General features: G+C 55.9%; 10 protein-coding genes across 10 annotated transcripts; 4 read left to right on the forward strand and 6 right to left on the reverse strand.

The window, feature by feature from the left end:
• The first annotated feature begins 718 nt into the window (after positions 1-718).
• Positions 719-3,747, forward strand: B0I36DRAFT_328115 (uncharacterized protein). Its single transcript, XM_046154554.1, has 2 exons — positions 719-2,234; positions 2,301-3,747. The coding sequence occupies exons 1-2, from the start codon at positions 1,054-1,056 to the stop codon at positions 3,493-3,495; spliced, it is 2,376 nt and encodes a 791-aa protein (XP_046010680.1). The 5' UTR covers positions 719-1,053; the 3' UTR covers positions 3,496-3,747.
• A 480-nt stretch (positions 3,748-4,227) lies between these two features.
• Positions 4,228-8,088, reverse strand: B0I36DRAFT_328117 (leucyl-tRNA synthetase). Its single transcript, XM_046154555.1, has 4 exons — positions 7,357-8,088; positions 5,021-7,294; positions 4,914-4,958; positions 4,228-4,846 (listed from the first exon to the last, which is right to left on the reverse strand). The coding sequence occupies exons 1-4, from the start codon at positions 7,897-7,899 to the stop codon at positions 4,361-4,363; spliced, it is 3,348 nt and encodes a 1,115-aa protein (XP_046010681.1). The 5' UTR covers positions 7,900-8,088; the 3' UTR covers positions 4,228-4,360.
• Positions 8,089-9,451: 1,363 nt separating this feature from the next.
• B0I36DRAFT_375542 (homoserine dehydrogenase-domain-containing protein) lies at positions 9,452-10,645 on the reverse strand (the record flags this gene model as incomplete). The annotated part of the gene is made up of 2 exons (XM_046160376.1): positions 9,452-10,524; positions 10,612-10,645. The coding sequence occupies 2 exons, from the start codon at positions 10,643-10,645 to the stop codon at positions 9,452-9,454; spliced, it is 1,107 nt and encodes a 368-aa protein (XP_046010682.1).
• Positions 10,646-11,031: 386 nt separating this feature from the next.
• Positions 11,032-12,051, forward strand: B0I36DRAFT_351354 (uncharacterized protein; the record flags this gene model as incomplete). Its single annotated transcript, XM_046157003.1, has 1 exon — positions 11,032-12,051. The coding sequence occupies one exon, from the start codon at positions 11,032-11,034 to the stop codon at positions 12,049-12,051; it is 1,020 nt and encodes a 339-aa protein (XP_046010683.1).
• A 439-nt stretch (positions 12,052-12,490) lies between these two features.
• On the forward strand, positions 12,491-14,012 carry B0I36DRAFT_247251 (3-ketosteroid reductase; the record flags this gene model as incomplete). Its single annotated transcript, XM_046150295.1, has 2 exons — positions 12,491-12,561; positions 12,626-14,012. 2 exons carry the CDS (start codon positions 12,491-12,493, stop codon positions 14,010-14,012), a joined length of 1,458 nt encoding a protein of 485 aa, XP_046010684.1.
• Positions 14,013-14,244: 232 nt separating this feature from the next.
• B0I36DRAFT_328126 (major facilitator superfamily domain-containing protein) lies at positions 14,245-16,603 on the reverse strand. The gene is made up of 2 exons (XM_046154556.1): positions 16,116-16,603; positions 14,245-15,902 (listed from the first exon to the last, which is right to left on the reverse strand). Exons 1-2 carry the CDS (start codon positions 16,296-16,298, stop codon positions 14,691-14,693), a joined length of 1,395 nt encoding a protein of 464 aa, XP_046010685.1. The 5' UTR covers positions 16,299-16,603; the 3' UTR covers positions 14,245-14,690.
• Positions 16,604-18,710: 2,107 nt separating this feature from the next.
• B0I36DRAFT_328130 (uncharacterized protein) lies at positions 18,711-19,439 on the forward strand. Its single transcript, XM_046154557.1, has one exon. The coding sequence runs from the start codon at positions 18,732-18,734 to the stop codon at positions 19,101-19,103; it is 372 nt and encodes a 123-aa protein (XP_046010686.1). The 5' UTR covers positions 18,711-18,731; the 3' UTR covers positions 19,104-19,439.
• On the reverse strand, positions 19,354-21,181 carry B0I36DRAFT_328132 (ubiquinol-cytochrome C reductase hinge protein-domain-containing protein). Its single transcript, XM_046154558.1, has 4 exons — positions 20,802-21,181; positions 20,339-20,453; positions 20,043-20,156; positions 19,354-19,889 (listed from the first exon to the last, which is right to left on the reverse strand). The coding sequence occupies exons 1-4, from the start codon at positions 20,889-20,891 to the stop codon at positions 19,825-19,827; spliced, it is 384 nt and encodes a 127-aa protein (XP_046010687.1). The 5' UTR covers positions 20,892-21,181; the 3' UTR covers positions 19,354-19,824.
• Positions 21,182-21,589: 408 nt separating this feature from the next.
• Positions 21,590-22,453, reverse strand: B0I36DRAFT_365024 (uncharacterized protein; the record flags this gene model as incomplete). Its single annotated transcript, XM_046159074.1, has 2 exons — positions 21,590-22,111; positions 22,190-22,453. The coding sequence occupies 2 exons, from the start codon at positions 22,451-22,453 to the stop codon at positions 21,590-21,592; spliced, it is 786 nt and encodes a 261-aa protein (XP_046010688.1).
• A 1,079-nt stretch (positions 22,454-23,532) lies between these two features.
• On the reverse strand, positions 23,533-26,286 carry B0I36DRAFT_144893 (armadillo-type protein). The gene is made up of 2 exons (XM_046148429.1): positions 24,736-26,286; positions 23,533-24,672 (listed from the first exon to the last, which is right to left on the reverse strand). Exons 1-2 carry the CDS (start codon positions 26,202-26,204, stop codon positions 23,706-23,708), a joined length of 2,436 nt encoding a protein of 811 aa, XP_046010689.1. The 5' UTR covers positions 26,205-26,286; the 3' UTR covers positions 23,533-23,705.
• Between the last annotated feature and the right edge of the window lie 2 nt (positions 26,287-26,288).

Raw genomic sequence — 26,288 nt, forward strand, 5'->3', positions numbered from 1 at the left:
GACTTCGGCGGCGCGCGACTCAAAGTAGCACAGGTAAACGTGAGGGAGTGGTGAGAAGCCATGCTTGCTGGGGGCGGTTTGTGTGTTTATTTGGCGGCAACGACGAGACGAAAGAACTCGCCATGAGGACTGATCAGATGCGCAATAAGACGCTGTGGCTGCCAGTGTTATTGGTCACGTCCCATCTCCAAGGCCGAACACTGCTGTTAACGTGACGAGAAGCATGGAATAATTAGCAAGAGCCGCAACTTGTTGTGAATTGTGACGTGGAGGTTGTGCACGAGCATGCCGGCCGTCATAGGCGTGGACAAGGGCGAACAAGGTCGAAACACAGCACAGCGACCATGGTGCCAGCCTCCGTTTCGACACTGGGAAGGCGCATGCAGGCGAGCCCCTGGGAGTACCATCCGGCCTGGGGCAAGGCGCTCTTGCCAGTAATCGAGCCTGGCAGGTGGCAGGCCAATGTAGGGCCTGTAGCCGCGGCCTGGCAGCCCTCGACATGCACTCGGCCCCATCTGCAGGGACTGTCAACCGGGCCGGCAGGCTCGAGACGGTCAGGTGGCGATCCACGGCCAGGACTCCTGCCGCCCCTTGGCTGCAGCGGGCGCCGCTCCGGCTACCCTGTCGTGCAGGGCCCACCGCCGCCTGTGCCGCCCAAGCAGCGCACCCACTTTTGCACGGGGGGAAGAAGGGGCCCTGCTCCGTCCACGAGCGAGCAGAGAGGAACAGAGGGAGGGCCACAGCCCACCCACCCATCCACCCATCCGCGTCCACGCCCGTGCCCAGCAACTGGCTCTCGCTTCACTCCCTCCAGTCTGGTCGTTGTCCTCGCCGCTCCTCCACGGACCCCAACCTGCCGCCATTCAACACCATCGCATCCACAATCCGTACGGCTCGCCATTGACTTACCGCCACTCATCATCTTTCCACGGCTTCCAAATGGTCTCTGGTGGCTTGAGACCGTCTTCTTGCCACCCGCTGGTGCTCTAGCACCGCTCCTGCACGCCCTCCTCGACCCGCCTCGTCGACTTGCGTCTAGTTCTGGCTTTCGACATGGCCGACAAAGGCTCTCGCACCAACGGGGCCGGCCCGGCCCCCGCGCGCTCGACGTCAAGAGCCTCCAATGCTTTATCTCTCAATATCGATGACAATGAAGAAGATTTCGCCCTGGCCGCCATGGGCATCTCCGACTCGTATCGTCCCTCGCCGGCACCACCCACCTCACACTATCACCCCGTCCCGGCCGCTTCCGTCGACATGTCGACTGCTGCTCGCCCTTCCAGCATCGCCAAGAACCATCGCCGCCACGACTCGCTGACCCTGAGGCATGATGGCCCGAATGGACACGACGGCTCGTCGACGTCGGCCCGTACTGAGGCATCCTCAGCTTTGCTAAGCAGGTCGTCGAGTGTTTCAACTGTTTCTGCCTCTCCATTCATCAGTCCGGAGGACCCCTACGAAGGACCATCTGGCCCCTCGCACCCCTACCAGATGTATCCCCAGAACGTCCGCCTCGCCAGGACGGCGAGCCTGGCCACCACTTCGACTGCGCCCGTCTCCGAGCAGTCGTACTCTGGACCTCGGGGGCCTACTCACCCGTACATGATGTACCCACAAAATACTGTTCCCGAGCCAAGCATTGCCGAGGACCACTCTCCAGTGACCATGCCTGCCAACGTCGGATTCCCTGGTTCCATGGACAGATATCAGAGGCGCATTGGTCCAGATGGTGAGGATGCTGCCGACCTCATCGGTCCAGACGGCCATACGGAGCAGCTCCCCCCATATTCGAGATATCCCGACGAGGCGTATCACCGGAAAGCCCTCGGCTTGGGTGTGCCCACGCCACCTGTGGTACAGCCCGCATCGAGCCAGGCGGCGACATCTGCACAGGCAATTCCTGGAGCTGGTGGCATCGGTAGAGCCACTCGCAATCCGGAGTTCTCCTCAACCGAGGACTTAGGTGATGCTGTATCGCCCCTGTCCCGGCAGTCTGTCCGCAGCTTCGCCTCAGAACCCAGCCAGCATGAAGTCAACACTGCAGCAGCAGCTGTTGCGGATGAAAAGGCACCGCCTCGTGGTTGGAAACAGACTGCTCGGAAGCGTGTCTGGGGAGTTGTTCCGTGCTGGGCCGTAGGCCTTGCTGTGCTCGTCCTTGTCTTGATGGGTGTTGTCGTTGGTGCCGTTATTGGTAGCATGTTTGGGTCCCGACTGAAGCTGGACGATACCGCCCAGTGAGTTGCCATGAACCGTGATTGTCTTGCACACACATCGTCCAATGCACTAACGCACATAAACAGAGACCCAAAGCCCAGTATGGCTGACCCAGATGATTGGGAACCACTCGACTCCATACCCGACGGAACACCACCACTGATCACTGGCGATTTCGGGTTACCGCTCATGTTATCGAATACAGCCAGCCAATGTGTCAAGAATACCACACAGGCGCAAGCATGGAATTGCAACATGATCTACTCACAACTCGGCATTAACATCACCCAAATCCCGAAAGCACCCGCAACGGAGGCGTATTCGATCAGCTTTTCATACAACGACAGCTTTACCATGGACGACTATGTCTACGCGTACGGCATGCAGCCGCCGAAGATGAAGGGCGAAACTCTGCGCTTGGTTACGGACTTGTACCAAGACGATCGTGGACCGGCCTGGTCTTTCAAGACCGAGTATTTGAAAACTGTAATCATCCCGGAGGAGTTGTTATACCCGTCCACAACCACGACGAAACGTGGGTCGGGCTCCTTCCAGGGAGACTTCTTTTCGAGAGGAAAAGCCTTCGCGTCCCCCGGAGAAAAGCCGTGGTTTTGCTATTGGGACCAAACCGTCTTCGAAGCCTTCATCTACGTCACCCAGAACAATAGTCTCAAGGCGATTAGCAACAATGACAACAGCAGCAGTAGCAGCAGCAGCAGCAGTATTAGCAGCAGCACTAGCAGCAGTCGCACTACCACTACCAGCAGCACGCGAACCACCAAACTGGGGGACGCTTGGTGGACTTCACCTCCTTCCGGTCTTCCGGGAACACCGCCTCCGCCACATGATAATAACCATCTCAACAGCGATTATGGGGTGCCCAGTAATGAGCGTCGTGGCAGTGCTCCACAACCCACCGTCTTCCACCGTGATGCTTCCAGTGCATCGGACCACAGCGAGCCCGCAGCCTACTCCAACCTGCCTAAATCAGGCAGCAAGCCTCCACACCCCAACGTTATCAAGATTCTTGAGCGTCGGATAAAGAAGTCTGAAGATACGGGGTTTTGCCAGCAATTTGAGATCAGGGGTCCTGGCCAAGAAGCCCTTCCCGTGCTCGTGGAGGGACGCCTCATCAAAATCAGCCTCAACGAGTCATTTCCCACCCTGCAATCATCCTCAAGGGCCCGCGATGTCATCGAGTCATACCTGGCCGAGCGAGCAGGTGATGGATCATCAGGGACCGAGATGAGCGATTGTGGCTGTATGTGGTGGTTAAATTGAGCGCCCAGACGGCCTGGTTAGACTACTCAGAGCGCAGCATGATTTGGTTTGCAATTCGACGACGACGGGAACGGATCCAGCATGGCAATATGGCGTTTGGCGATTTCTTTCTCACTATTTAATTCGGATATCCCAGCACAAAGATCTTTCAGATATAGCGTCTCTTTGGAATGAAAAATATATGAAATCCGAGATCTTGTCGCCCCTTTCACGAACCCTGCCGTCCTGTGCAAGAATATGTGCAATGTTGCCGCATGTCATGCTCGTGCAACGTGACTAAGACGGGGTTTCATGAGGCTTTGTTTCACTGTTTGCTTTTCCTGTCCGAGCGGACTGGTCGTGTTTTACACAACCGTTCCTGCTCTGCGCAACATGAGTATTGTGATGATGACAGATTGTACGTTCTCATAAACGGCGACAACGGTCGCCATATGCTTTGCGCCTCTTCTCCCGAAGACCACACCTCGTCGTCCTGAACCACGGGCTGATGGCCAGTTGTGATATAGTAGGACCTCGGGCGGTTTGTCACGGCTAGGCTGTTTGGGGGCGGGGGGCTGTCTGGCCTTTCTGCTTTCTGCTTCACCTTCAGCGCTTGCCGGAGCCGGGTGGCATGTATCACTCTGGTGTAAGCGCTTTGCCAGCCTCATTTGAGAGCAGCGGTTAAACATCCATCTGTAAGATGGACACTGAGCCATGATTGTCCCTTGGATCCGGCGCTTTTTTCCCAAGTACTTTTATATCAACTTTCTTGATTTGTTCGCTGTCTTTTTCTATTCCTTACATGCCATCAACCTTCATCCTTGTTCCGGACGTGGTGGATATATTCTATGAAATGGTACCTTTTCCACCTCCTGAGGTCTTCAGTTTATATGTTCTCAAACAAGAACGTGGGGTTGCCCGGGTTCGCTGATGCGGCCATGGGAGGCAGGTTATCCAGGGTCTCCTCACCCTGAGCACCGCCGACAATTATCTTGCCGCTGCTTTGGCCCTCTTCGACTGTAACAAGGCGGACAGACTCAAGGCGGGGCACAGTCTGCTTGAGGCCAGGAACCATCTCCTTGAGCGTGTTGAGCTCGTCATAGGCGAGCTTGCGGTCAAAGATGGCCGACGCGTCTTCGCCGCCAGACTCGAGGCGCCTCTTGAGGTTTTGGATGAATGGCATGGCCTTCTTCATCTGCGCCTTATCGATCTTGCCCGTGATCGACTTGACGTCCACGGCTCCCGAGGACTTGAAACTCTCGGCGACCAATTCTACGCACTTGTCCTGCCATGCAGGGAAAGCCGTTGATACAAAGATGGTAAGCCTCTTTGGCTTCTTGGGGTCAAAGTTGACCGCCTTGCCCTTGGCAATCTGTGTTACATAGTCAGCAAGTATTTTCGTGGTCGTGGTCGTGGGACTGGTAACGAAAGGCCCTTACCTTCTTTGCCTGCTGGCCTTCCGCGGCAGTGATATTGGCGGTAGTCTACACAGAGGGTTAGCCGTAGGCCGCAACGGGGTTTCGGGACAGGATAGCGCTGGACTTACGTTGCGGATGTAACCGTACGCAGCAGTGAGAGGCGCATCAGGCGAGGGAACAGTCGGGAAAAGAGCAGTCTGAACACTGTCCTTGTGCTTCAAGACGTCCTTGTACAGGAACTCGCTGAAATGAGGAGCAAGAGGAGTGAGCAGGAGAGCTTGCAGCTCGACATATCGGTGGACGAGGTCCTTGTGCATGCCGACACCAGACGCCTTTGTGGCCTCACGGTACCAATCACGGGCAGCGGTGAAGTCGTAGTAACCAGCCTTCAGAGCAAGCTTGAAGAATGTGTGCTCATACTGCTGCTTCGTCTCGAGGACCAAGGTGTTCATCTCATTCGAGAACATCTTATCAAACAAGTTGAGCTCGCCAGTCCTCAAGGTTGAGTCCTCAATTGTGTCTTGGCACCATTTCCGGAGCTCGTACAACTTCAGGATCGTGGCGTTGGCAACAGTCTCCTCGAAGTTGGCATCTTCGATCCCATCGCCAGCATCAGCAAGCGCGATTCTGGTGGCGTCGGCTCCGTACTTCTCAACAGCACCCTGGAGGGTGAGGAAGTTGCCGGTCGACTTGGACATCTTCTCGCCGTTCAACATCAGGTGACCGTTGACACGGACTCCATTGGGCCAGTAAGCCTCATCGAACAGCGCAGCGTGGTGGTACAGACAGAAAGTCAAGTGGTTGTTGATCAAGTCCTTTCCGGAAACACGAACGTCCAGAGGATACCAGTAAGAGAACTCACGACGCATGGCGTCGAGATCTTGCTGAGGGATATCGGTGTTGACGGAATCTGTCCGGAAGAAAATGTAGTCCCACACCTCGTCTGTCATCTGCTCGGCAGAAATCGGCTTTGACGACAGGCCAGGGGTCTGGCCAAAGATGTCGCCGTGCAAGAAAAGGGAAACGGTGTAATATGCCATGTAAATGGTGCTGTCCGATAAACTCTCAACAAGCTGGGTGTGATCCCAGGGTAGCTTGGTACCGAGACCGAAGGATCTGCTGCAAGCCCACTGGGCCAACCAACCAAGGGTCTGCTCTAACGCGTTCTTGGCTTCGGGGTAGAATGTGCGCACTCTCTTCGAGTTGAGCGCCTCCAACACTTGGCCGCACCAAGCACCATCACCGCCATTCTCAGACGTGCCGTAGTTGAAGTACCACTGGTCCAGGTAAGCGGCAACACATTCGTCAGAAGATCTGCTGATGACGAGTCCGTCCGGCTCGCCGTAGTTGAAAGCATAGCCGGCATCAATGAGCTGTTTCTTGATCAACGGTTTGGCGTCCTGAACCGAGAGACCCTTGTGCTCGCCGATGAGCATGGTACCCTGGTAGAAGCCTTCCTTGTACGCCTGCTCCTTGGCCTCGGCGAGCTTGGCTGTGTCCTTGGGGGACTGAATCTTCATCGTCTCATAAAGATGCTTAGCGATGAGATCGGAAGTAGGGGTTTTGATGATCGGGATGATCTCGTTAGCGACCCATTCGGGGTCGATACCGTAATAGGCAGCCTTCTTGCGGAGCTCCATCGTCGTGGCATAGTCATCAGGGCTGTCAGATGGCACACAAGTCACGACACCGGTACCCTTTGTGGGCTTGACAGTCTCCATGGGCAAGATGCGGATGCCCTTGCTGTGTACAGACAAAGGCGCATCAACGAGCGTGCCAACGACATCAGAGCCGACAAGATCGACAACCTTAGGGAACTCGCCCCATACAGGGAAAATGTTCTGGAACGCCATGTTGCGCGCAGAGCGGTCGCTGCAGAAGTAGTACTCGTCCGTGCCATCAGACTTGGCATTCTTGTAGATTCCGTACTGCACCTTCGGCCCAACGAAACAGCAGGTCTGTCCGTACATCGTCTCGGGCCGTAGTGTTGCAGGGACGAAGTATACGCTGGCGTCCGCCGGGATCTTGTCGCCAATTTTCTCTTTGGCCTTTGGCGCCCACTCGAGAGTCTTCATCTTCAGAGCCACGTATTCTTGGACTGTCACACCCTCGCCGGCACTGCGATCGTGGTCGAGACAGGCCTGGCCATCTTTCGGGCTGTACACAGTGTATCTCTTGCCGAATTTGATCTTGCCGAGACTCTTCAGGCGGTTCATCTGCCACCTGACAAAAGCATCGTAGAAGGGGTTTGCTGGTGTTGTAACCATGGAGCGTCTCCAGTCGACACGAGCACCGATCGCGCGGAGATCGGCTTCGCACTTCTCGGGGAAGACTGTGAGCCAGTGGAGAGGGTCGGCAAACTTCTGGATTTCCTCGACAGGAATGCCAAGAGACAGCATGATCTATGTCGCGCTGGTAAGTCAAGAGTCGGTGCTGCACCACTCTGGTTGTGACAACGACTTACTTGAAACTGGTACTTGACCTTGCCAGTCTTGGCCGCGGCCTTGCTCTTGCTTCCACTGAACTTGCCAATGTCCGTCTTCTCCGCACCGTCCTTGGCTGCCGCTGGCTCGTCTTCGATCGAGAGCTCAGCCAGGGCACCCTCGAAAGTTGGGCCGAAGAGCTCGACTTCTCTCGCAAGCTTGTCGGCGGCAGCCTTGATAGGCATACCGGTGCAGTGGTAGCCCTGGGGGAACAGGGCCCTCTTGCCCTCCATGCGGGCGAAGCCAGTCATGAACTCGACCTTAGACATGGTGAAGGCGTGGCCAGCGTGAAGGGTGCCGTTCATGTAAGGGTACGCCATCGTGCCGAAGAACTTGGGCTCTTTGTCCTCGCCGGAAGCAGGCGCATTTGAGTAGAAGACCTTGCTATCTTCCCATTCCTTTTGGAATCGCTTCTCGTCGGCAATGAGGGTGTCGCGCTTCTCAGTGTTCTCCATCTTGACGGGGTGCTTGGCGCTGTTCGGATCCAGGGCGTCCGGCGCCGCGGGAGCGTCAGTTGCAGACATGACGGGCGTACTCGTGCGATTGCTTCTATCGTCTGAGTCGCAGTGTTATCTGGTGTGGAGGTGAGGTCCCTATGCAGCCAGACGAAGAGTTAGCTGGGCCTCGATCCAGTCCGCGGGAGGACGAATGTGATTTGAGTAGCTTGTTCGTGTTCAGTGGTGGATAATACCTTTGGCCACGGCAGTCGCTACAAAGTGCAGTGAAGCCCGAGCAACAACCTGAATCTACAATTTCGGTGAGTCACCACGGAGATGGCTGTCTCAATGGCGATGTCTCGACGAAGAGACGAATGAATGATCGAGCTGCAGATTTTGAGTCACCTCGCGATTTCCAGGCGCATATCTTTTTGCAGGGTGACTGACACTGCGAGGGGCAATGGAGGGGCAACTGGCAGGCGCCCCGGCCGCGCCAGGGCTGCTAGTGGGGTCTCCAGCGCCGGCTTCGCTCTATATTTCCTGGGTCCGCAGACCGCGTGCAGCCACTGGCAGGCAGCACTGCATCAAGGGTTCTTCTCCAATACCCGAGGGGCGCTATTGAGCCGACTGCGTCGTCGGTGATGGCCATGTTGTCCTGGACTGAGTCACACTTATTTAGAACTCAGAGATGATGGAGCAGGCACAAGAACAGGCTTCAAAGGTCATCATTTAGTGTGACAACAGTGTGCCCCGATCCTCTTTGGCCTCTTTCAACTTGGACGAAGCCGTAGTTGGAAGCGCATAATACGGCTCAGTGCTCAATAGAGTGACCGCTCTGTAGACGATGACAACAGATCATGTGCCGATGCGGAGAGCCTGCTGGGATGACAGCACACGACACCAGGTCGCCAGAGGTCCAGATGAGGAAAGGGCGACCTGAGGACTTCGGCTTGTCTGTCCGCAAAGGACCCCCGGCAGGCAATCTCCACTAGCACAGAATCCCCAGACAGGGGATGTCTTCTCCTCATTCCAACCCCGTGGGCAACGTTCCTCATCTTGACGTCGCGTTACCAGCGACGCGAACGATCCTACGTGCGAGTGTATTATGGTCATGGACTGGCTCTGTAGCACTTTTACCAGCATGATCTGGCCCATCATCAGCTGGATCGCCTTCATTTTTGTAAGCATTCCTCTTGCAGGAGGTCTGTTGAGAAACCTCGGCAGCAAGCTCCGTCTCCTCACAACCGCTGACCAAAGCTGTCACTCCCAAGAAACTTTTAGCCCTCGCACTTATCGTACCCTTTGCTGGCCTGATCATCTTCGACTTTTTTCTGTGGATCTGGAAGGCAGTCAAGCGCTTAACCCGTGGATCACCCGAGGAAAACTCCACCACCTGCGACGTCAGAACCTCCTCAGCCTCGGATGCATCATCAATATCAGAGACGCTGTATCCACCTGAAACTGAAAAAACATCAAGAAATCACCCTCCCCAAAAGCGAGCAGGCTTCTCGAACAACGCTGAGGGCATCTGACACCTGCAAGAGCTAAAGGTCTTGTCCTGGCTTCGTGCTCTTCTCCGGACAGCTAAACCAATCACCTCTGGTGGCTTTAGATTCGTTCAAATCATCGGATTTTTATATTACACGATCTGTGAGATCACCTTGTTCAGATCTCCGGTCACACCCATCGCTGTGACTTCACCGCCAGCACCAGCACCTTGGATGATCAGGGGCTTGCTGCCATATCGCTTTGTGTAGAAGCTGATGATGTTATCGCTGCCCTTCAGACTGGCAATGGGGTGAGACTTCTCGAAGGTCTCGAGGCCCACCTTGACCGCCTTTGATGCCATGTCGATGCTGCCAACAAATCTGACGACCTTGCCCTCACGCTCGGCGGCAGCCTTGACTTCTTCCATCTGCGAGTCAAACTCGGGAAGGCGCTGGAGGAATTCATCGCCGCTAGACACAGACTCGAGCTCCTTGGGAATCAAGCTCTGGACTGGGAAAGATGTCGGAGATTCGACCGGAAGACCAGCCAACCGAGCCAGGATGGTTAGTTTACGCGCGACGTCGAGGCCGTTCAGGTCGTCCCGAGGGTCAGGCTCGGTGTAACCCAAGTCCTTCGCCTTCTTGACCTCAGCGGACCACTTGCCACCAGCGCCCTCGACAGGCGCAAAGGAATTGAAGAGGAAAGACATGGTGCCGCTGAAGACGCCTTCAATCTTGGTTACCTCGTCTCCTGTCTCGACCAAGTCCTTGAGCGTGGAGATGACCGGGAGACCAGCTCCGACAGAGGACTCATGGTAGACCTTCGCGCCAGAACTCTCAGCAGCGCTGAATATATCCTGCCACAGCTTGTATGAACCCGAGAAAGCCTTCTTGTTGGGGGTAACAATGCTGATCGAGTTCTTGAGGAAAGTGGGATAGAAGTCGGCCACATCTTGCGAGCTAGTGTTGTCGACCAGAACGACCTTGGCATTGGTTGACTTTGAGACGGCACCTAGGTACTCGGCGACCTGGCTCAAGGTCTTTGCCTGCTTTGAGGATGCAGCGAGCTCTTGGAGCACGGTGTCGTGGGCGAGGGGGGAGTGGTCATCGTTGAAAACCGCCTTCTTGCTGGTCGAGATGTAGCAAAGGGAAAGCTTGGGGGACGGACGTCTGGCGCTCAATGCCTGGAGCTGGGACAGGAAACACTTGCCAACTCCACCAGCACCTAGACGTGGGCAACGAGCGGATTAGTCTACAGACAACTTGCGGACTGCGGAGCACACGCTCTCCAGAGAATGTGACATAGACATACCGATGACGGCAATATTGACCTGCTTGGCAGCCATTGTTCAATGAGTTTGGTACTGGGCACTGAGTCCTTGAACCAATTGGGGCGATTGAAGCGATTCTGAATGTGCTTCTACCAGAATGGCTCGCTTGTGAAGACTGAAGTGCGAAGTTGTTTGAAGAAATCCCATTCGAACGTGGGGTTAAGTGCCGGAGTGCGAAGAGCTTCGACGCCGATCGCGGGGGGGCATTTTGGGCCTGCAAGTTGCAGGGTCCACTGGCTTTGGGCATTGGACCCACCTGAACCATCTCCATCGGCTTCGAGAGAGTGCACCCCAAGCGCGAATGCAAGCTTAAAGGCTATCTGCAGCTTACAAACATAGTCCCTTCGTGACACCCATGGGTGGACAACTCAATATATGCCTTCTGCCATACATCAAACACCATGCCACAAGATCCGAATCTCTATGGCCAGCGGCCAGCAAAGAAGCAGAAGCGCGAGGTCCCGCTGTCCTCGTCACTGACGTTTGCCTCACAAATGTCGTCACTGTTATCGGCGCCCGCGGCATCTTCTTCAGGCCGACCACGACCCTCGAAGACGAAAGACACCTTGTTCCAAGTCAAAGTGAAGGGCAAGGCAAACGGCGCGCAAGCCAACGACAGTGCCCAAGATGACAGCCAGAAGATCAGGATCAAGGACACGCACGGGACAGAAGAAGAGAAGCAGGACTTCATGAGGACGAAGCGCAAGATGGAGGAGAAGGCGCGGTTGTACGCAGCGATGAAACGAGGCGACTACATCCCAGCGGAGAACGAGGCTGCGCCTCTGGTCGACTTTGATCGCAAATGGGCCGAGAAGCAGGACGCCAAGAGCGGCAACGATGACACGAGCTCTGGCTCCGACAATGAATCTGACGATGGCTACGCAGATTCTCAAGAACTGATCGAATACAAGGACGAGTACGGACGGACACGGCAGGCCACAAGAGCACAAATCGCAAAGATGCAGAGACAATCGGCACGCAGCGCAATGGCGGCGGCCGACCTTGATGCCATGGCCGGAAGGCCGGTCAAAGCCCCGGAGAATGTCATTTACGGTGACGCGATCCAATCTGCAGCGTTCAATCCCGACGACAACACCTACGATAAGATGGAGTCCCTTGCAGCGAAGCGCGACCGCACCCCGACCCCTCCGCCCGACGCCCATTTCGATGGCCATGCCGAGATCAGAAACAAGGGAGTCGGATTCTATCACTTCAGCCAAGACTCAGAGGCGCGAAAGCAGGCACAGGACAACCTGACTGCGGAAAGAGAGAATACCGAAAGAATTCGGCGAGAACGAGAGGCTGCGAAGGAGGAGCGCAGGAAGCTCATCGAAGAGCGTCGTGCGCAGATCGGCAAGAAGCGGGCAGAGAAGCAAGCAGAGAGCTTTCTGGATGGCCTGGCTGATGGCGGCGGTCCGTGATTCTCCCAGCTGTGCGCAGACGGCCCTGTAGGACCGACATTGCAAGACGCCTGTTGAGAGGTGTGTGAGAGATTGCCTTCTCAGGCACCTTAAAATACAAAAACGCCAGCACTGCCAGTATAGAAGACTGGGGGAGTACCGATTGGCATTGGGGTGCCTAGGAAGTGTCGATGCTGGGGCTTGGTGTTTGCTAGGGATCTACGTCACCGAAGCTACGTAGTGTCAGAACCAGCAGAGCTCCACATGCCCTTCTTCACCGCCTCAATTTAGGGGTCTGCAGGTGCTCCGACATCGTCAGCAACCACGACAACGACCACAACCTATTCTCGACGCCGTGGAGCGCGAGGACGCGGCGTAGGTACTGCTGTATACTTTCACAGCCTCTCCTGTAGCCTGGCAACTTGCGGAAAGCCCCTGAAACAAGGACCACTCAATTGCGATGACGGAAGCTCCATGGGCCGGGGTAAACCCCAGCGACCTGCACATCATTCTTGTCACCGGTGCGAACAGGTATGCATGATATGCTGCACCGTTTCAAGCCTTTGTGTGAAGATTGCTGACACGAAGGCCACAGCGGCGTTGGCTTAGGCATCAGTCAGCGACTCATCGACGACTTCCTTTCTACCAAACCCCTCTCGTCACACTTGATACTCTTGCCGACTACCCGATCGGCCAGAAAGTCTAGCGAAACCATCTACGCCTTGCGCGAGTACCTGCACGGTGCTGCGACAACTTCTCCGAAAGCTCGCGCGCATGCGGGCATCAACTACGATCCAGAGGATGCAATTGGCCGCGTGCACATCCTGAGCGTTCAGGTTGACCTATGCGATCTACACTCGATCTACACGGCGGCCGACCAGCTCGTATACGGAACCATCAGCGATCCGACGGGCGTCCTTCCCGATGTCAAAATTCCAAAGCTCGATGCCGCCCTCTTCAATGCCGGTATTGGCGGATGGTCTGGCCTAAATTGGTTTGGACTCTTTGGGCAGATTCTCCGGAGGGGCATCCCGCAAGCAACGACCTATCCGACATTCAAGTTGGCCTATCCCACAGTGATGCTTGACACCAAGAAGCTGCTGGGTCCTGTCGAGGCCAAGACCGAGCCACCACCGCTAGCGGAAGTCTTTACAGCCAACACGTTCGGCCACTACCTCTTGGCGCACGAACTCATGCCTCTTCTGTCACGCAACGATGTCAGGGAAGAGCCTGGCCGCATCGTCTTTACAAGCTCTATAGATGCTGAACACGAGCATCTGTCATTCAAATACTTTCAGGCCGAGCGAGAAACACCGCCGTACGAGAGCAGCAAGCGGATAACAGACGTCATCACACTTACCGCCACCCTCCCATCGGTCGAACCTCTGACCAGGCAATTTTTCCAAGTGCCAGAAAGCTCATCCTCAACGACTTCCAAGAAAAACCCGACCGTGCGGCCGAAGCTCTACGTCACCCATCCGGGCATCGTGTGCACGCCGATCTTCCCGCTCAACTTTGTCCTCTTCTTCTTCTACCGCCTCACCATGTACGTGGCGCGCATGCTCGGCTCGCCCTGGCACGTCGTCACCACCTACCTCGGCGGCTGCGCGGCCGCCTGGCTCGGCCTCGAGTCCCAGTCCGTCCTCGACGCGCAGTCCGCACACCTCGCCAAGTGGGGGTCCGCGATCGCCCCGTTCGGCGGCGGCGGCGCCCAGCCCAAGATGTCCGAGGTCGACGGCTGGGGGTGGCAGGGGGAAATTGAGAACGCCGACGCCCTCGCGGCCGAGCCGGCCACGGGCATGCAGCGCAAGCTCAAGGGCCGCAAGTGGGACGCCGTCACCCTCACGCCCGAGAGGCGCGAGCAGTTTGAGCAGGACGGCCGGGCGTGCTGGACCGAGCTCGAGAGGCTGCGCGGCGAGTGGGAGCGGGCGCTGGGCAGGACGCCTGGCGATCATCTTCCGGCCAAGCAGCACAAGATCTGAAGATGAGGGGGGGTGTGGTAATACGGGGAAAAGGAAGGATCAATGTTTAGAACAATACGTGGGGCTCGAGTTGTTTCCAGAGAGATTTCACGCGTAGACGAATAAACATAGACTCATGGGGATTTCGCAACGTGTTCGTCAATAAGAAGTATGGTAGCATGAACACAGCCAATATGTAATAGGCACGTAATATGGACAGGAGAACTTGAGAATTGACAAATATGCAACGGTTTGTGAGCAGTGCAGCAAGGAAAGCCAAGTGAGTTCTCGAACTGATTGTGCACGAGCTCGCTCACTTCCACTAGCAAGGGACACCGGGTTAATGGGACAGTTGCGAACCGTGCGCGGACATTGCTCGAAACACTTCAAGATTTCGCATTATGTGGTCTATTGGAACGGAGATCGAGGGAAAAGTATGAGTGCGTATATACGTATGCAAGTAGCAGCTAGCAGCGAGCAGCAAAGCAGAGCGAACTGCGCTGCTCGATTGGGCCCATCAAACCACTGATGCTCGACCGCCATCTCCCTACAGTAATTGTGACCATGGCATATGCGCTCTGACGAAGCAATCCCCCTATTGACCCTTCATTTAAAACAAACGCACCTGAAGTGTCGACTCATTCCTTGCCCTTCCGCTCAAACTCAGACACGTACTGAGTTTGTGCCGGCGAGCGACCACTACCGGTGCAATTCACTATGACCCTGGTCACTCTGCGTCCTGCGCAGCGCAACCCTGTCGGCCCGTCCAAAGAGGCCTAGGCACAATACGAGCGGCACCATGAGCGAAGCGATGATGGCCGAGAAAACGAGCGCCCAAAACAGGTTGAGCGGCGGATCCGCCTCTGGGCCAGCTTTGAGAGCGTCCGAGATGACGATGAAGATGCCGCCAAGAAGTTGGCCACCTGACCAGGCGATGGTGCTGGTCACCTCCGGGCTGAGTGGATGAGTGATCTCGCACAGAAATTCGAGCGCAACCGGAACCAAGATGAAGCTACTGGCTCCGAGAACGCTCAAGATCGTGTACGGCCCGGCGAGCGAGCCCGAGCCCGGCATGAAGATGAACACAACGTAACACACCGCGATGACGGGTACGAGGCATTTGCTTGTCACAAGAACGGTCTTCTTGCGGTCAATGATGGGCGAGGCAATGGCACTGGCGACCAGGCCGACCACAATGAGCAGCGCGCCTGCGATGCCAGCCTCGTCTGAGGTGAAGCCGTAGGGCATGAGAATCTGGTTGAGCAAGCTAGAGATGCTGTTGAAGAAGCCGACAAACACTGAATAGGGGATGAGGAGCAGCCAGATTTCAAGTGTATTGAGCGCTTTGAAGGACTGTCGAAGGGATAGCTTTGGTGTGTTGCCGCTGGGGCCGGGAGGTGAAGGCGGCTTGGCCGGCAGGAAGATGGACGGGATTGCAAAGACGGTGGCCACGATGGCCACGATCAGTACGCCCATGGACATGCTGGATGGGACGTCGACAATGGCAGGCACAATAAGTTGTATGATAGCGCCTCCGAAGGGATTGGCGAGACTGGCGAGGGCCGTGGCAGTGATGCGACCGCGCTCGGTGAACCACATGTCCGAGTATCTCGTCGGGGCACTGAGGACAAACGGCTGGGCGAAGCCGGTCAGGATCTGGCCTGCCATGGCGGCACCAAAGTTGCCCCCATCAGCCGAGTACGATCCGGCGAAGCGGACCCAGTTGCCCACGAGCATTAACCCCGACGCAGCGATGATGGAAGGCTTGGGCCCAAGATGGAGCACGTAGATGGTGGCCGGCGCGGCCACGACGAAGGCGAAGAGAAATCCAGTGCTGAGCCAGTTGATGGAGTTCTCAGATACACCATAGTATACCGCAGCCTTCTGAGAGACCGGGGCGAAAGTGAGCCACTGTTGATCACAAGCGATTGTCAGTCATCATCAGTTGTGCAACACAAAACAAGATGTCGGGTTCGCATTGGTGCGTTGGTGCGCCGTGCCTTAGCAGGCGGGCCAATGTGATATGCAGCCTGCCTGCCTACCACCCAATGAGGTGGCCAGGGCCAATGCGCGACCTGACGACGTCTGGTAAAAGGGCGCCGAGCATGGGCTTAGTCGACTTACATCGAAGCTGGCAGTGATGTTGAGCAGTGTCAGGAGCGCGAGGCCGAACCAGCGCCTCTTGTAGACCTTGTAGGCAACACTACCATTGTCAATGGTGCCCTCCTCGGTGTCGACGGCCCTGACGTGGTCGGGACTGTTGCGGCTGTCGAGGGGCTGCAAATCACTGAGCTTGGTGTCGTCCATGGCTCATTGCGTGCTATGGCTAACCCGTCGCGAGGATATTCACAGATGGAACAGAGCGTTGATAGCCTATTGCGGCGCGTCTTGGCCGGCTGACTGTGGAGAGGCGCCAACGATGGGACCGGCAACTAATGCAGGCACAGCGCAACGGTTGGGGCACTGATGCCGGCAATTGACTCGTGGGAAGGTGGCGCGCGCGACGGCCAGCGACTCTGCCTGGGGGTTGTGTACGTCGTGGATCACGACCGAAGAGACGTCGATGTCCAGTCTTGAATTGCGGAGGAGCAGGGCGAGGCCAAGCAAGTGTCGGGGGGCCAGACACTAATCTAGTAATTTGAGAGGGGCCCGTGGGAGTCTGGAGAGACGAGCCGAGCGAGGATCTCCCACGACTCCAACGACAGGGCCAGGCCACGGTGTACCAGGATGCAGGGATGAGTCAGGTTGCGTTACTGTGTGGCGCGTAGCAGTGAGGCCGTCTCGACCTCCACCCTGCCAAAGGTCCCCCTCCGCTAGACCTATTTGCACAATGTAGGTATCGATCAAAGGCGTGCCAGCGGCGGCGGTCGTTGACGGCGACGGCGAGGCTCTGCGTGATGGATTCGACAGGCGAGCATCACAGACCAGAAGAAGGAATCGGCCCTGAGCACTTTCGACACGCCCCGACACACCGGCCGCGTTTCCAGAAGCTGAACCTGGCCGTATCTCAAGGCAGCTTGCCCAGCAGGGATCTTTGGCAACGGTCGTCGCTAGGCCGGGCCGTGTCGACAGTCGATAATTAGGACGTCGGACTTCGAGACAAGGGGGCTTACCTGGTGCCGGCACACAGAGACGCGACTGACTTTGTACAGGCAGCTGCGGGTAAATGGGATTCGTGCGCTGGTGGTGTTGGTGGCTCCTTGCGACTGGCTGGCCGTATAAGCTGCGAGGTGCAGCAAGGCCTGGTCCTGGTCAAGTCCCTGTATGTAGCGGCAGCGAGATGACGGGGGCCTGCCCTTGAACCTGCAGGCAGGGCAGGGACAAGAGCTCACTTTGGAGGGGGAACGATAGCGGCGAGGTTTGGTTTGATCGGGGCGCACCTTCCGAGTCACCTGCGCAGTCTCTGGGGCACATCAAGCCTCGGGACATCTGAATTCCCTGTGGCTGCCCGTCCAAAGCCACCTTGAGAGCGTCACCAGACACCCAGCGCGCAGAAAGCTTATTGACAAAAGTACACGCTCACCCTCGACAGACAACACGAAGCAGCGGGGGCTTGTTCTCTAGGGCGAAACGTTGATCGGCGCAAGGACGCTCGGCTTGCTCCTCCGCATAAACGACCCAGTTTCGGCCTCGAATGGTGCCGTCCGACTTCAACATGCAATTTGTAATTCATCAGGCTGAGCTTCCTCAGCCATGTTGTGCCTTGCTCTCTTCGACCCCTCCCTGGCCTGAATTGGCCTGTGAAATCTGCTCCGCAGATCTGGCAACAATGGTAGCCCTGCAAGTGACGAGATAGGTGCATATTCTGATTACAACCTCATGGGCCACATCGCCAATGACAGGCCTCAGCTTATCGGCCGCCGGCCGAGCGCCGTCGACGGACCGCACACATGGCATGTGACAGGACCTCGTTCGTCTCCTACCTCGGATTGTCCGTCGTGTTGTGCTGTGGCGTTGGCGCTTCTACAGCAAATGCGCAAACAAAGCAAACTGCATACGCGCACGTACCCGGGCCATGGAAAGCTTCACTGCCGGGCCGCGCCGTCAGTGTGTCAGTTTGCCTGCCCAGCGGCAGTCGCGGATATGATTCTTCACTCGTGCGCACCACCTGCAGCTGCAGGCAAGCAAACACTTCCAAGGTTGCTTGGTCAAGGCTTCCACCGCCCTACGAGGAAGGAATTGGGCGATCCGCGCCAGCGGCTTCTGCGAGCCATGACTGTCCCATTGGGCGACCATACACTCAGTCTATGTGGGATACTTAGAGCAGGCGCTCATCATGCCAGTGTCCGGCATGACTTTTCATCAAAACAAACAATCTGGCAAGCACCCTAGCCTGCACCAGCCCGGTTCCCCAGATGCAAGTCAGGACGAGAACATTTCCCGAGCTATTCCGCTATCAGAACTGCTGTTGTATCACCCGAGGAACCGTGCATCTCCGTTCGGCCATGATGGAGCTGCCAGGAGCATATGCGAGACCGTGCCCGGATCTCGACACCCAGACATCATCAAGGGACGGCCTGTCTACTACCGTTCCATTGCACGCAGAGCCGCTCAAGTGTGAATGCAAAGAAGTACACAGTCCTTGAATGTCACACACAACGCCATTCGACATATTGGGTGACAGCCCGCTGTGGAAGAGTGGCTGAAGAATGTCGAGCAGGCTTTAAAATAAGACGCAACCCCGTCCCGAGTTCCGACGACCAATGCTCACGTATGTGATTGGCCGGTGCCTACGCGTGGATGGCGAGAAATTTGTGCAACGTACTCTTTATCCTTCTGAGCCTCGTGTATCGTCTCGAATCACAGTACATTAAGAGCTCTACTGCCACCCGCAACTCCTTCGCCCGTCCAGACAGCCACACCCCCAAGGCGTTTGGTTGCGCAATGAGGTTGCTCGTTTCCGTTTCACCTGGGCGACGTGGCAACGCCGTCATGCAGTCATGCTTAAGGTCTAGAGAGCAAGGAGGACAAAAGTCTAACTATTTGCTACAGCAAAGGAGCATGAAGACTGTATCTGACTGCATGTTAGTTGATCCGAGTGTTGTGCCGGACTTGCAGCACGAGGCTAACTCATGCTGGTATGATAGCTACCTAAGTAAGTACAAAAACTAGATTATTGAAATGCAAGTGACTTGCCAGCGGCTTCGGCCTTTCAGTATTCTGAGTTGTATTTCAAACACGAGGGCAGGAACTCTTGCGCCGGACAACTCTTGTGCAACGGATAATTGGTCACAACTCAGCACTGGGCCGGCCTCCCACTTAGTGAAGAAAGCAAGCATATTGATGTAGGCCTTTGGTGTACTGAGAGGTTGAGGACACAGGAGATTCCCCATGCTGTACATGCAAGCAGAGACACAAAAGGCATACTTTATCCGTCTATTCGGTTCTCGTGGGGCAATGCGCAATGCAAGCAGCTGTATAATATGATACAATTGTTTCTCTCTCTCTCTCCTTCGAGGGATGCGGGTAGTGAAAACCGAGTATCCACGCCCAATAAGAATCCCTCCCCCGTACACCTTGCTTTCGTTCCATTGGTCTCTTCCCAGACCCCTTCCACCTATCATACCGCCATGCCTCGTCCTCTGACACAAGAGAGACCAAACGAAATGTCTGCCTCTCCCGTGGCGCAAGGTCCCCGGCCTCTAGCTTATCTCCCAGACATCCGACCACGGTTGAAATTCTGGCGTTTGCTACTGATATACATGGTGATTTTATGTTGATAGGGCGAAGTCGGACTGCTGTTTCGATAAGGAGGAAGCTGATTCACAGTTTGCCTGAGACCTAGTACAGAAAGGCCGGGGCGATACTGCTATATGCGCGGAAAGTAGAGCACTTATTTGAGGATGGACCACAGCTTGGGGGCGGCGCATTGGGTGGCGCAGTGGGCAAGGTGGAAGACTGTAGGGGACGCACAAAATGAAGTCAGTCGCCGCAGTTGTGTGCATCTAGCCGTGTAATGATCGCAGATGTGTCTATCAAGACAACTTTGGCTGCCAGTCGGAGGTGCAGGAGGGGATAGTGCTCGTGAATCACACACGCGGGGCAACTTACACTCCTCAACGCAGTCCTCCTTGGCCTCACTGTCGGCCTCCTGAGCAGTGACGCGCTCGACGCACTCGTCGAAGTGGTGCTTCGCAGGAGCGCACTGCTTCGAGTTCTTGCAAGCTGTTCGTCAGGATGGTCAGTTCCGCAGTCCTCAGAAAGAAATTCGCCATGTCATGTACGGGTCGGCATGGGTGATCCAGCGCAACTACTCCTTGTGACCTTCCTATCACATGACGGGCGAGACCGATCGCAGGCTGCCAATGACGGCAGAGCGCTCTCAGGGTAGTGATGAGTTGACGAACCTTCCTCGAGTTCCTCCTTGGGGTCCTTGGGCTCATCATCATCCTCATCCTCCTCCTCCTCCTCTTCCTCGGCATCCTCTTCCTTCTCCTCGTCCTTGCTGTCCTCCTTGGTCTCCTAGAGTGATCGTCAAGTCAGCCAAATATTCCAAGCCTGTGCATTGCGTCATCGCTTCCACGGCCGCATGGCGCTGTCTCGCCTGTTTCGTCGCAGCGCAGGTCTCAATGCTGCAACGTCCGGCCTGCTGTCGTCTCGTTTCGGAATGCGAAGCTCGGCAGAAGCCTGGCCCTGGGTAATAAGATATCCGGTTGATTTTCGTGGAAACGTCGAGCAGACCAGCTGTCTTCACACCAGAGGCGTGCGACCAAGGCGAGCGCGAAGAGCGGCCGCGATGTATAGTGTAGCAGCCGTGATGAGGCTGTCGATGTCGAGTTTCGGTTATGATGCGAAGAAATAAGAGCGTACCTTGTCCTCGGGGGGAGGGGCCTCGGCCTCGACGGTAGCCCATGGCGTGGCGGCCTCGACGAGGTCGGTGACGGCGTCCCAGAAACCCATTGTTGCGATCTGTGGTATGCTGAATGCGAGCGAGAAGACGGGTTGTCGTGACGCGCTGGCGTATGGCCTGTCCGGTCGGTCGGGTGGTCGATCGTGGGATTGCGGCTTTTGATGGAGAGCTTGGTGGTGGCTCTTGTGCCTCGCGGACTTCTGACTGGACTGTGGTCGCTCTCGGTGCGGTCGATTTCGGGAGACGGGGAGCCCAGCGGGCCAGGCAAGAAAATCGAGCAATGTGCAATTGAGGGGCTCTTATTGGTGCAAGGGGCACCAGACCCCACAATACGCATCACGTGACTCTTGTAGTGTGAGTGAAGAGTTGAGAACTGGGATAGGTCGACTGATTGCTTGCATCAATCCAAACATCTGGTATGCTCCCACTTTCGAGAGTCACGCTTGTCAGTCCAGTGCCATTCTGGATGCGCTGCTGTGTAAATTCAGTTCACAATTCCAAAGTCGACAGGCGTGGCCAAATTCAATTCTTGAACTAGGTTGGGTCGCCGCAAACGTGGAGACCCGGGCCATCCAGCATCGCTTTGAAAGCATCCATGTCTATCTAGGTGATCATCCTACAATAAGAGCTATGATTTGTGTTGTCGCCCCCAACAAACCGCTTAAGGGCACCTTCTCAGAAAGGCTCGAACACTTCGTGCCCGCGCATGTACTGACCATGCATCGGCGCACATCTAAAGGCCCACATATTACTGCCTCTCGTTGTCCTCGCGCTCTCGCGCATCAAATCTCTCGGTAATGGCTTGAGCCTGGGCCTCATCATATCCCGGCGGTGCCTCGTCCGGCACACCCTGGTCCTCTCGCCTCTGTTGTGCGGCATCATCTGCGCGCCGCGCCACTTCCTCGGTCGCAGATTCTGGCTGTCTGGAGCTCATGTCGCCGTCTGCTGCGGGCGAATAGCTCGGCAACTGTTCGCCGTGCATGTTCTGTAACTGCCCGATCTGTGCCAGATGCTGGATTCGTGACCGGATGTCTGTGTACTTGGCCTGCCAGTCGCTGACCCCGCTCTCGTTGAATGTGAGCTGGACTTTCGCCCTCATAACATCTGTCGGAATGTTGCCGCCAGGCACAGGGCGGAACTCAGCTTCCCAGTACCACGCCCCGAACCCCCACATATGTGAGCCTGTGGGGGTCCTCGAGTCCTCTAGATCTAGTATTCTGCTTGAGAAACTCTGAAATGAATCTGTGGGTTGAGAGGGAAGATAGATAATCTGGAAGGAGCATATCGCTTAGTGGATGAAAGGTCGACTTGGCTATGCGGTAGCAGCTCCGGGAAGGGGCCTACTTACGCGATGACTTGTGATATAGGCGGTGCCATTATCACATTTGAGCGACCACGGCCTGCTGCCAGGGACTTGCTTCTCGGCCGTGATGCTAAGCGATATCCGACCCCTGGTCTTGAGTTGTGGTGTCTCGTCGGGCAAGGGCTCGAAAAGCCCTGAACGGGAGAGCATAACCCAGCTGGATTTGAGGTCAGCAAGATACCCGATCTGGTGGATTCCACGTTGTTGGTTAAGGATCGAGGCATGCTGGTCGACGAGCCAGTAGTCCATGATCCTTACAAACAAGCAGCTTGGGAGCAGGACCGGAAGGGGCGGGTCAAGGATTCAGCGGTATGATGGAAAGCAGTTTCAGGAAGGAAAATCGACATGGTGCAAGACGGAGAAGGATATGTAAGGGGGTAGCTGGTGCAGAGAATAGAAGACAAGAATTTCGCGTACTTGATGGACATATTGAGTGAGCAAGCAGGTCAAACTAACTGCCAAGCACACAAACAGCTCGGCGGGAAGCGATGGCAAAGGCAGAGGGCACAGCTGCGAGGATGAGCTCCCTGTCTGGCTTGTCTGGCTTTTCGAGAATTGCGCTGCAGCCCTTGGCTTCCGGTCAAGGGCTCTGGGGCCTTGTGGAGTATTGATAGCTGACAGACGGCGACTATCAGTGGTGCTGGATGTGCTGCCTGGCTCAAGCTTCTCGATCGTGCTGTCGTTTCCAAACGTAGTCGCGGGTGAGTGCTCTGCAGGCGACCTGGTTTTCCGGCGGCAAGGGTATGCACGAGTCGCCTTGGCTGGCTTATGCAGACGAGTCAAGGTTGACGTCGGGAAGACAACAGATCTAGGGTGTGGTGTGGGTGGCGTTGGGGAGCGATCACGGGTGTCCAGGAGCAATGGATCTTGGTGGGGCTCCAACCATGCCTGCTGTCAGGTGAGGTGCCTGAGCCTTGAGATCTGAGCTGCGCCGTCTGCACTTGGACAAATCGTTCCAACCCAGCTCATCACTTGCAGCTTGTTGGCGTTAGCCGCAAGGGCGATCGTCTATCGCTGTGATACGATATTGTGTAACTCCTGCATTTGCGTCACACACGTGAGTGGCGAATTGAGTGGAAAGTGAGCATGGCATCAACGATTTTCGGCCGGAAACAACTCGCACACAAATGAATCCAGCAGCCTTGAAAGTCATCATATCATTTTTATCAATGTCATATCATCGTAAGTAAAGCATCATAACAGACCTGGTTCCCGGCCCCGTACAAATTGAGCCTATCGACGTCGAGCCCTTGAAGCAAAGAGACGCCCTGGCTGTCTGGTGAGAAATCAAATCTCGAACATGCTTGGGGCCTCGACTAGTCCATGCCAGAATTAACCCATAGGAAAACAAGCAAACGCCGTGTCCGATCCAACGCAACAGTATACAAGCAAAAGTCAAAAAATACCATAGACGGGAAGCCCACATGCCAACAGCCTTCGCCGTGAAGGCCGTTTGACAGTGCACGGTACAGGGAGTTTTTTGCTTCATGGCTGCCCTCGTTCAAGATAGCCAGTTTTCGGCAGTCGAGGAGACGCCCACGCGTGGTGTTTGCGGCCCGTCAATGCCAAAGTCAAACTTTGGCAGGTCGATCTTTGGCGGAGGCTCAATATCCTTGACTTTCTTCGGACTCTCATTTCCGCCGTACAACTTCTTGCTTGGACTCTTTGGTTCTGGCGGGGGTCCATATCGAACATCTCGTACGTCCCAACCATCATCAGCGGCAGCGGCGACCCACGTCCGCAAGCCGTCATGCACACCAGGGTAGAACTTCTCCTTGCAAAGTCGCATGCTTGCTCCCATGCACCGCTCCCAGCCGGAGATACGGAGCAAGCCTCTGAGCTTGTTGCGCTCCTGAACTCCGGGAGTACATGCGAGGATGGCATTGAGAAGCTCAAGATGTGAAGCAAGATAGTTTGTGGCATCCCACTCCACGCCGCCGACATATGGAGCTGCAGGGACTGGTGGTCTCTCCTGAGGAAAGTGAATTTGCATGTAAGTAGCATTGTCGATGTTTGCGACCGGATGGTTTGCGCATGCCTCTTTCTCCCGCGGCAGGTAGACGACGTTCAGATGGTGCAGGAAGATCCAGAAGACCTCCTTGGTGACACTGACTGCTTCCTTGCACCAAACGCGATAGGGTCGTTCTCTATGCATCTCCAGAAGAAAGCCGTGTGGGCGTTCCTCCTCTTTCGGTTCAGGATCACGGAGATGCCCAAGCACCGTCCGCGCACGAATAGGACGATCTGCTGGCGGCGCTGACTGAATGTATGTGAACAATACAGACGTGATGATGTTTCTCGTGGTGAATTCGCTGGGTCCTTTCTTCTCTGGATCGAAGAGCATGTGGAGCAAGGCTGGGAAGAGCTCGCCCTGGATAGTTTGTAGATATTGCAGTGCAAGCGCTGTGGTGCAAAGTGCTTTGAGGCACAGCAAAGTCTCGTGGAGTAGAGCATCCTCGTGCTCCTCTCTGTGAGTGAGTTAGTCAACATCAGCGCAGATAACACCCGGAGTATGGGAAGTCAAGACGCACCTCCACTCGACCTCCATGATCCTATTCAGCAAGCCTACAATCTCCTGCATGCCGCCTTGGCGTATGAAATCTTCAGCCCACGCTACCGTTTCGTTACGGAGCAGCAGCCGCAGTTTGTGAAGTTTGCCAACCTCGACCAACTCTGGTCTCTGCACTTTGCGCAGATAAGCAACATAGTCTGATGGACCTTGTTGTGGCTTGATCTTGGCAAGTATGCCGCTCGTCTGGTTCGAAGCAGCTGAAGAAGGTCTCTCGCTGGCAATGCTGTCTGTCGACCTGCTCCGGAAGTGGCGTCCTATCGTCCCGTCACTTTTCTTCTTGGTTGGAGAGCCTGCATCCCCCTTCTTTGCCGTGTTTCGCGAGAGTGTGAAGCCGCGACTTCGGCTTCTCTTGCTCTTGCTGCCATCCTTGCTCTGTGACTCGGGCGTGCCTGATTCGCCCCCATGGCTTGGAGGTCTTGTCAAGTTGGCGCTGCCTCTTGTTTCTGCCCAGTCTTGGCGGATGAACTCCATTTTGATGGTATCTGCCAGATTGCGCATTTTGTACCGCTGGTGTTCCGGGATATTGCGACGATCTAGCATGGCTTCAAGGTGGCGTTCGATGTCTTTGGGGTCAAGCTGGAACTCAGTCTCTGGTTCTGGGGTCGGCGAAGATGAGCTCTCCTTGGAAGTTTGCCGTCGTGTGAACGCCTTGATACCCATTGTCATGCGGGATGTTATGGGCTTGCCTCGCTCATGGGATCCCGAGGATCCTTGGCTCTCTTGTCTCGGGCTTGGCTGGGCATGATAAGATTGAGGGCGAGGCTTCGCGGAAGGCCTGGGCTGTACAAAGCTTGAGGGAGGAGTTTTAGTGGCTGACGCGGTATGTTTGACCTCCGCGTCCTGTCCGTTCTCCTTCTCCAATGCCCCACTGGAGAACTGAGCATAGATCGGAGGCCTAGAATAGTCCTGTATAGGCATTGAGGTCGGCGGGGTTCTGTTCTCCTTATCTTTCCGCGATGATATGTCCTCATCGCTGCTAAAGCCGTGGAGGTTCCTCAGACTTTTCGGTCTACCCAACAGACCGCCTAGATTTGTGGCGGACTTCGTCTTATGGGGGCTTTGCGGTGCTTCGTTGTCTTTCTTAGCAAATTTGGAGATCGAGCTGAATGCGAATTTGGTCGGCGACCTCGAGGCGGCCCTTGATGCAGATCCTTTCGTTGGTGATCGAGGGGCTCGATCGGCCTGGTTGTGCTCTATTTCAGAAAGAGGTCCCGGTCCAGCATGGTCAGGTGGCGCCATAGCTGTGGGAAATCTCGAAGACTGGTCTGAAATGTCGGCTGGCGAAAAGGCAGCTACGCCTGATTCGTTTTTTCGGTGCATGAAAGTCTTGAAAACGCCAGTTGACTTGGATCGCTGATGTTGGGACTGGTGCTTCTGCGACGATTCGTCTCGAACCAATCTGGCATTGCCCTCGAAGCTCGGAGCCATGATGTGTGGAGTTCGGAGCGGTGAATGCCAACTACCTCGCGTCCAAAGGGCCTTGTCTGCACAGGAAGCCTTGACCGACCACGA

Source organism: Microdochium trichocladiopsis (assembly GCF_020744255.1).
Source record: "Microdochium trichocladiopsis strain MPI-CAGE-CH-0230 chromosome Unknown B0I36scaffold_7, whole genome shotgun sequence".
Taxonomy (NCBI): Eukaryota; Fungi; Ascomycota; class Sordariomycetes; order Xylariales; family Microdochiaceae; genus Microdochium; species Microdochium trichocladiopsis.